Source organism: Scardinius erythrophthalmus (genome assembly GCF_964197995.2).
Source record: "Scardinius erythrophthalmus genome assembly, chromosome: 11".
Classification (NCBI taxonomy): domain Eukaryota; kingdom Metazoa; phylum Chordata; class Actinopteri; order Cypriniformes; family Leuciscidae; genus Scardinius; species Scardinius erythrophthalmus.
Genome location: NC_138231.1, coordinates 12464438 through 12478253, shown reverse-complemented (window position 1 = coordinate 12478253; position 13816 = coordinate 12464438). Strand labels below are relative to the sequence as shown.

The following is a 13816-nucleotide window of genomic DNA, read 5'->3' as shown; positions in this document are numbered from 1 at the left end:
AAAGGGCTTTTGATGACTGAATTTACTACAATGAATGTGATTAGTTAAGGAACAATAAACGATAATTAAGTAGCCTAGTAGTTTATGTTTTGTTTTGTTTTGTTCACGTTATAGAAACCAAACCAAACAAATAGACCAAAATATGTGTAATAGATAAAAAAGTGCCGTTTCACAAAACGAGGAACTGGTATCTAATAATATTATAATAAAGTTATAATATAAAGTTATATTATAATTAAGTAGAATCGCAGTTTGACGTCACCTCAAAGGAACCTGGCCGCAGCCTTCCCGGAAGAACGTCATCACACTGCGCGATCAAGCTAACATAGCAAAGTGCGCAGCTACTTAGCTTGTGCTAGCTGTTACAGATTATAGAATAGTTGAGGCTTTTTCTCGCAAAGTTTGAGTTTTTGTTTCCTTTAAACAGACCCAACCATGGCGATGCAAGCAGCTAAACGAGCGAATGTAAGTCCAGCTTTGGTTCAGATGATCGTTATGTTGATAGGTTGGCCCTCAAATGGCCAATCCGCACTTTTAAGATGGATGTTTATTGTTGTTTTCCTGGTATAAAAATGATCAGTTACCTCTAAGACAAACAAGTAAGCGCTATTGCTAGTGGTATGATACAATATATATTCCCTGCTTTTGTATTTATACATGTGGACATATTATTTAGGACTCGAATTCCCTCTTAAATGTGGTTAAAATATGTATCATGTTACGTCCATGTGGGAATTCATAAATTCAGTTTCACACTTAAATGTCATTCCAAGCACTTGAGGGTGTTCAAGTTCTTTAAATGGTGGCGTGGTTTGTGTTTTAATGATAAGAAACAATTATTTTCAATTTATGTATATCTCAATCTTCCTCTTTGCTGCTATGTTTCAGATTCGTTTACCTCCAGAGGTGAACAGGATATTGTATATACGTAACCTTCCGTACAAGATCACTGCAGAGGAGATGTATGACATCTTTGGAAAGTACGGGCCAATTCGTCAAATCAGAGTGTGAGTATCATTTTATTTCTTACATTAGCATACCAATATGCTTGACAGACACCTACTTACAACTACTGATTGTGTTTCATTAATCACGTTTATATTTGTAAGTGCATCAAGAAACTGATTGTTCTTTTGTTCTTTCAGTGGGAACACACCAGAAACGAGAGGAACAGCCTATGTTGTATATGAAGATATCTTTGATGCCAAAAATGCCTGTGATCACCTTTCTGGATTCAACGTCTGCAACAGATACTTAGTTGTATTGTACTATAATGCAAACAGGGTGAGTTTAACTGTTTTTGTCTTTGATTCAATCACAGTGCTGGGTAGATTACTTACAAATTGTATTCCATTACTGAATACAAATGACATGATATAAATTGTAGTTAGTCACGAAATTTACATGTAAATTACATTTCAATTTTTTTTAGGTAATATATTCTTGATTACTTTTGACCTATCTTGTTTATGACAATTCAAATAGTATAACCTTGTAGCCTATTGGTAATTTCAAAGGCAAAGATAAATTATTCTATTTTGTTGATTTCAACAATATGAAGTGCATTACACATTACGACAGGGTTTCCCTAACTAGCATTTCATTTGAGAAGGAACTGCAGGGCATTCATAAATTTATGAAAAGCTTAATTAAATCATAAAAAATATGAATTATAAGAAATTATCTAAAGAAAACAATTCAAATAAAATACTAACTAAAAACTAGGGCTGTAATCAGCCAAAGAAAATCTTGGCCGACTAAAGTCCTGAAATTTTCGACTAAAAATGACGTTAGGAAAAAAAAACGTTACATTAATTAGCTGCGCACTGTGCACAGTACTTGGTAGCCTTGTTGTCCGCCTAAATGAATTATAAATAAACATAAAAAACTAGTAGGCTATTTGCAGTATATTAAATCGTTTTTGACCTAATTATTTTGCACTGAAATGAGTCTGACACACGAGTCTGTCGGCTCTGACAGCGTTGCATCACGTGCATCTGCGCGCAATATCAGAGCCTATGATTTCCGAAAATAGTACTATGTTGTCAACTAGTGATATCATCATCACAAGTACTTTTGAGGAATATGCAACATAATTTAGACAATTGTTTTTGTCATATGTATTATAATAACTGACAGACACTATAATTTCATTGCAGCTCGCACAGAGCGAGGCTGAACATAGGAGCTCAGCTTCGCGGCTTAGACACGAATAGACTATTAACTTAAAGCTTTTACTCTTAAACACAAAAGGCACGTCTACTATAATAAAAAAAGAATGTTTCTTAAACAAACCAGACCAAGTAATAATATTCAGTAAACCTTCTAGTAGCCTACTTTCTTCAATCTGTCTCTCTTCTCCAGTGGGTTGGGCTAATCCAAAAGAAGTGAAAACAAGGGGGGTGTTCTGAAGACAGACTGTTATCTGTGTAACAGGGGTGCTCTGAAAACACCCCCATTAGTACTTAGTGCTTTCCACATGATGAAATGAACGCGGCAAAACCATAGACTGTAAAAAAAATAGGTAAAAACTGATGAAATAAACGTGGCAAAACTAATGAAATGAACGCGGCAAAAAAATCGGCCAATCAGAATTTTGGTCGAGCAAGAACGTATCGACCAAATAATCGACTAATCGACTGGGAGATTACAGCCCTACGAAAAAAAAAAAAAAAACCATTGTATTATTTTATGCTGTGCGGCCTCTCAATTTTCCAATTAATACGTATTATAATCTAATTTGATTTTTGGAATCTGATTACATAATCTAGAAGATTACATATAATCAGTTACTACCCAACTCTTATACACAACTTGATGGTGTGAATTTCAAAAAGGTTTTCATGTTTCAATAATTGTTAAATTAGTTGTTCACCAATGAGGATACATAAATGACAATTAAGATCGTCGTTTCTGTTTCAAACACTGTTATCTTTCTTCTGGGGAACACAACACAAAGATGGATATTATGCAGAATGTTCTTTCCATAAGATTAACTATTGTCCAACGATTCATTTTTGGATGAACCTTTGACATAGCAATGAGAATGTGGTGATAAGTTGTTACCTTTGTTTCCCCTCCCCCCAAGGCTTTCCAAAAAATGGACACAAAGAAAAAGGAGGAGCAGCTGAAACTTCTCAAAGAGAAGTACGGGATAAACACAGACCCGCCGAAATAGTCAACATAGTTTTTTTTTTTCCTGTTATTGTTGGTTTTCCCACCTTGCATCCATCTCCTTCTCCCTTCACCCCATTAAGTTTTTTTAATGTCAGTTGAACAGTGTTCATTACTTGGCCTGTAGTCTTGTTATATATATTGACCCCATTTCTTTTTCTGTGAGTTATGATAATATCGAATAAATTGGCATTTATTCATCAGCATTTGTTTTATTAAATGACTGATTTCCTTTTTTAATAACTGTCTGGTGTCTTATTTGCACATTTTTATTAAACTAGTTTCACAGTTCCAGAGTTTAAAATCTAGTGTTTACAAATTAAAATGAATATAATGACTTGATTGATGAACTCTTGAATTCACATTTCTCTGATTAATAATAAAATATTGCATATAACAACATGTATATTACTTTTATTTGAAGATAATGCTTGTCATTGATATAAATAAATATTCAAATAATATAATTGCATATATGGCATTGGTTATGCAGTAACAAAGTTGCTTTAGAGATGAGATTGAGTAAAAAAAAAAAAACATTTTTGCTGCCTTAATGCAGCCCCCTATTTTTTGTCTTAAAATATTTTGTATACTATATTGTAATGTGTCTGAAATTAACCAATCTATCTTTTTAGTGATCCAGTATTATTATTCAATATATTGCGTTGGATTATTATTGGACTATTTTTGCTTCCGTTTTTAATGCACTTCCGTCTGACCATAAATGAGCCAATCAGCTGAACGCGCGATAACGAGGCGCGAAAGCGACAGTCGTGTCTAGTTACGTATCCTAATTTCTCCGTTTGAACATCGTTTGTAGAAATAGTACGCTTACCCTGATTTTTGTAGAACTGATTCTTAGTTGTTCGCTATAACTAATATAAGTTACACGTGGTGAAAATCAATTTTTCGGTTTGTGTGCCTTGACAATTGAATCCGCCTCGACGGTTGACAAGAAGCCAAGATGTCGTCGGTCATCGGTGAAGTAAAAGCGGAATCTACCCTAAAGTGGTGAGTGTTCGTAATAAGTGTTCGTTTTGTGTTGGCTATATCTATTAAATGTTTGCTAATCAAAATGAGCGACATTTGTCGAGATTGTTTTGTCGCATTTTAGTCATTCGCACAACGTTGGGGAAAATCATAACTCTGGATGGGTTAAACTTATTGAGTTTATTTAATCTAACTTTAATTCACTTGTGGTGGGAGAGAGTTAAGTAAGTCATACATTTGAATGTAAAAGTCTTGCTTTTTATTATGCTAGATGCGGAATCCAGTTACTCGTTTGCCAGTTGAAAAAAAAAAAAAAATTCACGTTCTCTCTTGCAGACCCGACGCTTTATTGACGCTACCGTATCTATAGCGATTAAAAGTAATGATTATCAATTGATTAATGATCCTATATAGAATGCCAGTTCGTTTTGTTTTAGCAGCTAACTTGTTTATTTCTTGTGTTGGTAATCAGAGGCTGCACCTGTTACAATCTCTCAGATCTCACCTGTGAGAGGTCAGCTGATATAGACTCCTTCCAAAAGCACATTTTCTAATTTCCTCGTGTTACTTTACTTTTATACTGTTAATGTCAAATTGTTGTAGTTTCCAGCTGGTGTCTTGAGCTAAACTGAGGGGTTAATGCGGAAGGTTATGCATTGTCTCATTTGTCAAGTGTGTTCCGTAAAAAAAAAAAATACAGTATGAAGTGTTCTTAAGATTAAACATCAGCTAAAGGCTTCTTCCAACCTTGTATTTTAATATCACACTGTCTTGTGCCCTGTCCCCCCACAGCTGTAATTTTATATAACCTTGAGAATCAGTTATCAAAAACCTTTACCTAGTAAACTGCTTGGCCTATTCTATGAACAGAAATTAAACGGCCAATTTGAATTACTGTGCTGCTGCCAGACTAAACCATTGTAAAATGTACAGTGTTCAGATGGCCTCATATCAACTAGGCTAAATGTAACGGTCCTATTCAGGGCTCCAGTCCAGACTAACATTTGAGAGCAGTGGCAACAGCGCTTTTAAAGGGACAATAAGTAACTTTTTAGGTATTTTATTATCTAAAATCAATATTTTTATTCATAAATATGTCCTCAATGGTGTCCAAATACCTCTGCCAATGATCTGACTTATCCTCGTAAACGAAGAATTTATTATCTTTATATACATGGGACGGGTAGGTCCACGGAGGCTTCCATGTAGTTCCGCCATCTTGAAAAACTATAATAGCAGAGAGGGACAAAAAGTACTAGGCCAACGCGTTTCCACAACGCGTTTTCGTTCAGAGCCCCCGTCAAGTGACTGAAACCAGCAGAAACGGAGCAGAGCAGTGAGAGGCGCTTTTGTCACTGCCCCGGCAAGTTTAAAAGGCTGCACTTCACGATTAAGTCAAAGGATAACGAGTCCTCTTAGTCGAAAAACTCCACAATAAGACCGTAAAGGGAAACGTGATCGGAGATTACAAAAACAAGGGTTATTAGCTATAATGTCGGGATAGCTAATGCAGGAGAAAGCTTTCAAAAGAGACGCTGAAGTTGCCTGCTTTCTTCTCGACAGGTAAGTCAATGTTAAGGTCTTAATTACAGGCTTTTTATTTTTTTATTAGCCTATATAGACCAGCGTTTCCCAGCGGGAAACTGTGTAAAAAAAAAAAAAAAATCTTTACCATCAATCTCGGATCGTCGGAAGTCTCTAATAACAACAAATAATGCGCACAAATTTATAATACAAATGCAAATCATAAGTTTTTGGCGTTGAATTGCGGAGGTTGCGCTTGCATGTGATTTTATTCCCGTGCCTCATTCCCAGTGCGTCCACATAAAGCTGCCTATTTTTCATTGATGCGCTTACAGTCAAATACACACGAATTGTCACAACGTCCGTCTTGCCGCGTATTCACATAAACACATCGGTTGTGCTGCTGTCAACGCAACGCGTGCGATTAATATTTTTCAGTTTAACACGTTAAAAATATTTAACGCAATTAAAGCAGCATTTTTTTCTGTCATCCTTTGGCTAGTGTTACATTATATAATCACGTTCTTCTTCATGCAAATGCTTCTAACCATGCAAGCGAGAAAATACAAAAGAGAATGCGCTGTCCTGTGATGCTGACACGACGCGCGCCAGACTCGACTTCTCTTTCGAGCTTTCGCTTTGAGTATCCTCATGAGAGCAGTCTTAAATTAGTTAAATAAAGTCTTAAATGAACGTTAAGAGTTGTGAGAAAATGGGACGCGTGTGGGATCCACATGTGACAGTGCAGCAGTGACATCAGAATCAAATAACACTTCATTCATAAAAAGATGCCATTAAACAATTATTTGAAATATACTGTCTTTATGATGTTTCTACATTAATTTGGAGATTTACTGTGAAATTATTAGGCTACATAAAATATAGTAAAAACAAGCTATCTTGTGCAATTATAACAAAATTATATATTATATAAAATTAAAAATGTTTAATTCATTCATTCATTTGTAACATGCATGAACGAAGAAAAAAAAAGGAACAGGAAGAAGAAAATCTTATGGTACTGGTAGCCTACCTGTCATTTATTTGTGCACATCAAAAATAATAATAAAAAACAAAACCAGCACATTTCAAAGTATAGTATCAAAGTAGTATCGTGACAACACTAGTGTGGGGTGCCACACATTTTTTTTAAATTTCAAAGGGTGCCTTGACTGAAAAAAGGTTGGGAAACACTGATATAGACAGTAGAACATAGTTAAAAGTTAAACAGGCTCTTTGATGAATAGCAGCTATTGAGTAAAGTAGAGAAGGTCCTATAAACAAGGTTGTAAGTTTTGTTTGTTCAAAACTGTAACATTCGTTTGTTCGTTGTGTCAAGTTGTAGTTTGTTTGAAATAACAAACCAGTTCACCAGAAGGAAAACTCGACGAGGTGCTATTAGAAGACATCCTGTCAAAGCTTTTTGGTACATATCGCTTACCGTAGATGCAACGCGCATTTGAAAACGCGAGGCGCTGGAGAGCAAAATTAGTTTGATTGCAAAATACAAATTCACCACTAGATGGGAGTAATTCTTACTTACTGCCCCTTTAAGTTCTACAGATGGTGGCACCAGCACCTGATTTGTTGGCGTTGAAGGGAACATTTATCTTAGTTAATTTAATCATACAATTGCTATTGTTTTGCGTTGTTTTAAAAAGTGCAGTTACTAATAATAATACATGTTTGTTTATTGGAAATTTAACAGTGAAGCACTGAGCTTGATTTGATATGCAGATAAAATTAACTTTTATTAACATCAATAATGCAAAAACCTAATTTTATAGGGAACATTTTTAATATTCTACTCTTTTATAGTATCATACTGAACTGACTGACAGCTTCAGTGATTTATAAAAGGAGCACACCGTACTTGCTTACTGTGTAATTCAGTCAATTTGAAGAAGTTTTTGCTTTTCATGAGCATTTCTATGGCTCAAAGTGAATACGTGCTCCTCTGCCACCATCTACTGGTTATTATAGTGGTAATTTCATGTTGTTGTTTTTTTAAATAAAAGTGCTTGTTTGCCACAAAATGGCCTACACTAGGAATGAATCAGCCGTTTGAACGAATCAATTGAATTTATTCAGTCATAAAGGCGGTGGCTGAATCCGAAATCGCCCCCTATACCCTCAAATAGGGTTTTATTTGAGGGGACCGCAGTTTGTATTTGTTTCCGAAACCATAGTGGACGTTATTGAGTGCACTTATTTAATCCCACATTGCACTACAATAACGACTTTACAACCGATGTATGCTCAACGGCTGTCCGAATTCACTCACTCCTTTTCGTTCACTCCTTCAAGTGAACAGTATTAGTGGACTAACGTGAGTTTAAAGGGTAACTAAACCGTAAACCAACTTTTTTTAGTTAATGATCTGTAAGAATGGGGTTTTATTAGTGCTGTTCATTGATTCAAGTAACTTTTTTCACATTTGGGTATAAAGTGTTTTAATTCTACAATATATGGTGTAAAAACGTCTGTGTGCTGCCCTCTTCAGGTTGAACGGTGGCTACTGCAGTTGAACTTTCCTATTGGATGTTTGCAGTACTACGTGACGTAAGCAGGCTCACCACGCCCTCCCTTGGTACGAGCTCACCACGCCCTCCCTTGGTACGAGCTCACCACGCCCTCCCTTGGTACGAGCTCACCACGCATAGTATTGCATCAGTTAGGATAGCTTCAAGTTAGCGTAGATTTATCTGTATTTAGTACAGTGATCGGGAGGGTATGTAGGTGTAATGTTGCTGGTTGCAACAGCACTGCTGGACTGCATAGCTTTCCAGCAGACTTGGAAATTAGGCACCAGTGGAGCTAAAGTGTGCAACCTGCATTTTACGCGGGATTGCTTCTCCAATGCAATAGACAGTCCCTTCAGTTTTTCGCGATTCCGCGATAGGGATGGCTCGATACCATAATTTTGGTTTCGGTACGGTACCAGAACCTAATACCTCGGTATCGATACTAAATCGATACCACAGGTGACAAATAACCAGCCTCAAAATTTAAGTGAATTGAAACAATTTTATTAAAAAACACTGCTTGAAACTCTGCAGTACTGAATGTGCAAACAAAAAGTATCAAAATGTTTAAATAAATAAATAAAAAACAGTCAGGGAACTTACAGTAGATTAAATTTTGATTTTGAAAAAAAAGAAAGAAAGAAACTGAAATGATACAATTAAAATAGGTTAATATCTATAATAATTGATTAATATAGAATAATAGTAGAATAATGAAATGACTCATTTTTAGCTGTCATGCATTAACAGAGAATTATCAACATTTATAGCATTTATTCATCTTGGTTTGATTACTGTTTGGTTTGTGTTTGGGTTCATATTAGTTTAATGCATTGCATATAACGTAATGTTAACATGCTAAACATGTATTAGTATATTTAAATAATAATTACTGATTGATCTAGATTAATAAATGCTATAATACGGTTAGGTCAGGTTACCTAATGAATGTTGACAAAATAGCTTAAATGTAAAGTGTTACTCTAACATTCATATTAGTAATATCCATATTACTACTATTACTCTAGATTCCTTAGATTCCTCTAGGGGTCGCATTCGCCACAGCAGCAGTGATATGCCATTCATTTTACTATCACTAATACTAAAATTAATATCACTAATCTCTTTATTCATTCAAATTCAATTAATATATGATTGTTTGAAAGTGCAAAAATTATGAGACCTAAACTTCATTGGTTCTAGCGTGTCATGCAAGCACATTTGAGCTTTCGTGTTTACCGTGTCATATTTAATTGATAAGCTTTTATGTATGTGCGCTATGAATAAAAGTCTAAATTAAAACAGTTGAATGATGGACTCACTTGTCGATCTCTGAACTCTTTGAACAAGTCAGGATGATCAAGTAACAAGTGCTCAACGTTAGCCAGATTTGATGTGTTGCCTCCCGTCGCAAATTTAAAGCAGTGTTTGTAGAGTGGTGCATTGAGGTCTGTTGCTTCACCTTTCTCATTACTTTTGTAGGCAAAGTAATGCTATATTTCACTCCTACTGCTCTCTTTTTTTTATTAATTTCGGGCGTGTAGAATGAGCTTCATCTGTTTGATCCATCGTGTTCCTCCGTTGTCACCGTTTGCCGGTTGTGCGTGACCCGCGTCAGTTTGGGTAGCGCACTGCCGCCTAGCGGTGAACTTCGAAACAGCAGCGCATTAAATACCGAATTGAGCAAAATTATGATATTGTACCGTTTGAAATATAATATATACCGGTATTTTTGCAGTACCGGTATACCGCGCATCCCTATTCCGCGATCGCTGAATACAACGCAAAATCAACAAAATGTCGCATTTTTTTGCAATCCTGCATAATTCCTAAATTAACCGCAAAATAATCATAAAAATGAAAAAGACCTCACAAAACATTAAATTATAATCACCCAGTTGAAATATCTCTAGTTTAATTAAAGTTTCAATGCATTTTTAAGTGGAGATGTTGCGGGAAAAGGGGAAACTCCTTTTCCTCGATTTGCTGAAGCCTATAATGTAAAACGCATTTTGCAGCTGCACAGCTAGCACAGTGAGTGTCTGGCTCACTCATTGGCTGTGCTGCGGCAACTGCACATCCAATGGCGCAGGCGCCTCTGACGTGTGCGCCAATGATCTAGCATCACGCCATTACACGTCAGAGCCCGCCAAGGGGGCGAGGCCTAGCCTATATTAGTCCAAAAACGCCGTTTTAGCAAGTTTAATGACTGAAGCGACAACTTGCCAGGTTAGTGCGGCGGCGGCCAGCTACGCAATACTCTTTCCCTACTCTCAGGGAACCGAGGTTACGATAGTAACCGAGTAGTTCCCTTTCGAACGGTCACTTCGTATTGCGTAGCTATACGCAGTGGGGACGCCATGCAAAACGCCGTACTATAAGTAACTGGTTGCCTTCTGCAGCTCAGGACCCCTCAACTCAGGATTTACACACAGTTCTACAGTATAAATTACTACTCCTGCTGTTAATATTTACATAGGTCAGGTAGAAAAATTGCCCATAGGTTGTTTTAAAAGTTAATTTGATGAGAATTTGATTAGACCAAAATAAACAAGCTTTATGCATTTTGTTTGTGATTTGTGTCATGTATGACTATTGTGCATCTGACATAATACTATCATGGTAAATGTGATGTCCTAATTATAAAATATAAAAATCGCATTCTGGGGCCGTATTCACAAAGAATTTTAAGGCTAAAAGTAGCTCCTAACTGGCGAATTTAGGAGCAACTCCTAAAAATAATGGGCGTGTCACTCGTAACTTTAGGACTCCTAATTTTTTTCACTAAGAGTAATTCACGAAGCATTTTAGCCCTAAAAGTAGCACCTAAGTCTGGGACAGCTTAAAAGAAGTCGAGAGGACTCCTAACTCACTAAGACCTATTCACAAACCGCTTTTTGTGGCATTTCACGTTGCGATGTTTTGAAATGCGTAGCGGCGGCTACAGGAGCGTCCAATCACGAGGGAAAAATTCTGCATTGTAGGCATAACTAGGGATGCAATAACGCCACCAACAACAACCAAAACTAGGCTACTCATTGCATGTAAACTAATTGTAACGTTTCATTGTGAATCAAATTAAAATGTTCTTCTCTTTGCAAACGTAGGCAGAGACATATAGTGACAGATTAATTCAATAATGTTGCAAAGATATTGCATCAATCCATATGTTTCATTAGGCTACTAGGCTATTTGTTTTGCCTTACTCTTTATTCATTTAGGCTATTTATTCAGTTATTCATCATCTTCCGTCCTTCGCACTACTTGTGTAGCGCACGCATTCTCAGACCTGTCACCTGTCACTCATCATCGTAGGGGAGGTGTTTGGAATCATTCCCGCGTTACAATCATCAGCCAATCAAGGTGGTCACTTCAGTCAGGCTCGTGCATGAGTAATGACGTCATCCATAGCAACGAAGACTCACTCTTAGTTTAGGAGTTGTCATTTTTCTTTACTAAGAGTAGGTCTGAAAGGCGTTGTGAATAACTTTTAAGAGAAAACTCCTAGCTAAAATCTTTTAGTGCGATTTAGGAGTACTCCTAGTGGTAAGATAAAATGCTTTGTGAATACGGCCCCTGATCGCTAGTCATTTTGATCGCAAAAATCGCACAAAAAAATCGCAAAATCCTGGAGGGACTGAATGGAGGTGGAAATGGGCTTCTCCACACAGCTCGCGCTGTAAAGCGACGCAGTGCCAAACGCTGCTCCTCCTGCATGGACTCCACCACCGCAGCGGTGTCTTGATGTGAGTGATCATATATATTTTAATCACAATTTATGGTTAGGCTTAAGTTAATCCTCTGGGGTCGACAAACGCGTCGGCGCATTTTGCTGATTTTTTTTTTTCACATAGCGGCAAAATATGAATATGCCACATCTACTGCAGTCAGATTCACCCGTGTTCACTCTGAAGGAATCACTAACATGGCTGGGCACTTGTAATGACACATCAAGGATGTTAAGAGGCTAAAAGCAGGTTTAAAACTTGCCCCATTGAAGTCAACAGGGTGCAAATTTTAAAAAGAGGATAACACGGTGTAGGCAACACCGATTTTTGTCGTTGTTCTCTGTACTGACAGCACTCCAAATTTACAAAAAAAATGAGCTCAATGTTATAATTGACCGGAGTTCTCCTTTAAGACCGCAGTTTGAGCCAGCGGCTCGAATTGATATGGCTCTGGCCCTGTGTCTACAAACAATTCACCCTCCTCCACTTCAGTTGAAGGTGGGGGAGAAAAGTCTGCGAGTTCAAATGACAGCTCTGTTGCAAATAGGGCTGCACGATTTATCGAAAAAAAATCACGATCTCGATTCAGACATAAATGCGATCTCATTTCTTAATGATGGCGATTCACTTCCGGGTATTTCCCTGCATTCAGATCACGCTGCATTCACGCGTTATTGGTCACTCACACAATAACAAAATAGGGTTGTGATGGCTGACCGACGATTCGTGTACACTAACGTTAGTGGTTGGGAACGGAACCTATGGCTCGCGAGCCATACCTGGCTCTTTGGCAAAAAACATGTGGCTCGCACGCTCTCTCACCCTTTACCAACAAACTAAAAAAAATAAATTAAGACACATCAACAAAGATCGGCTCTCTGCAGAAAAAGCAGCCAATTACAATTCCCTTGTTGTACAGCCTACCGAAGTTAATGAAAAGTGTATGATAATAATAATAATATTCAAGTTGTAGGCCTACCGGCAAAAGTGCGTGTTCAGTGCTGTTCGCGAGTGTCACGAGTCACCACAGCAATCAACTAACCGTTTGCGTTTCTGTGGTAAATTGTAAGCTTGGTTAGGGTAACGGCGAAAACCATTTTAGAACAGCAGCGAAAATGTAAAAGTAGGCTATAAACTTTAATATATCCTTATTGAAACGGGTGCTTTGCTGTGCTTTTACTTTCACTTTTGCCGCAGAGACTCTTATGTCCTATAAATGTGTCGTATTTTGATAATCCGCGCAGATTTCAGTTGATGATCCTGTTTAAAGTTATTAAAAACAAAACGTGAATGAATGAGAAAGAAAAGAGCAGGGTGTGCTTTATATTGAAATGAAATATTAAAAGCGCGATAAGTCGCGAAAGAGAACTGGATGCTGTGCGCGCGCTCCGAGCGCAACACGGACAAGCAGTCTCTGGTTGCGCGCCTAAACGGCCAAATAAACAGAAATATTTCAAAATGCCAAGTCGAGTATTCCCGTAAACACAGTAGATGTAAGTACTAGGGCTGACTTCTAATAGTCGAGGATTCGACGATTCGATTCGGAGAGGTCTGATTCGACTATGAACCTCATAGTCGAATACATGGGCGTCAGTTTGGTTTGAAATGTGCTGGGGACAGAGACGCATTCGCATTTTCAGAAGGGCTGGGTACCATTTTTATTTTATTTTTTCAGGTCATGTTTTGAAAGACGATGTCCTGTAGCTTACTAATGTAAATAGATAAAAATGTATTCAAAAATCTACTTCACATTTTCAGCAGGGCTGCGGAGCGGCTGTGAGTTGACTCCACACGGTTCTCATGTGCGTTAAAAGCTTTACATGGTTTAATGTACCTAAACAATGATTACCAAATTCCCCTCTCATGTTGCTCCAC

General features: G+C 37.4%; 2 protein-coding genes across 3 annotated transcripts in view; both read left to right on the top strand.

The window, feature by feature from the left end:
- Positions 1-260: 260 nt before the first annotated feature.
- Positions 261-3417, top strand: sf3b6 (splicing factor 3b, subunit 6). The gene is made up of 4 exons (XM_081378170.1): positions 261-465; positions 889-1007; positions 1146-1284; positions 3089-3417. Exons 1-4 carry the CDS (start codon positions 436-438, stop codon positions 3176-3178), a joined length of 378 nt encoding a protein of 125 aa, XP_081234296.1. The 5' UTR covers positions 261-435; the 3' UTR covers positions 3179-3417.
- Positions 3418-3900: 483 nt separating this feature from the next.
- Positions 3901-13816, top strand: part of tdrd6a (tudor domain containing 6a) — a 48363-nt gene continuing 38447 nt past the window's right edge. Inside the window, exon 1 of one of the 2 annotated variants that reach the window (XM_081378167.1) lies at positions 3901-4185. The gene's annotated coding sequence lies outside the window, so the exon portion shown is untranslated. The remainder of the gene's footprint in view (positions 4186-13816) is intronic. The other variant, XM_081378166.1, reaches the window with a different exon arrangement.

Coding starts and splice junctions, on each gene's coding strand:
- sf3b6 (XM_081378170.1), top strand. CDS start 436: ATGGCGATGCAAGCAGCTAAACGAGCGAAT. Junction 466..888: donor AAGCAGCTAAACGAGCGAAT/GTAAGTCCAGCT, acceptor GCTATGTTTCAG/ATTCGTTTACCTCCAGAGGT. Junction 1,008..1,145: donor CCAATTCGTCAAATCAGAGT/GTGAGTATCATT, acceptor TTGTTCTTTCAG/TGGGAACACACCAGAAACGA.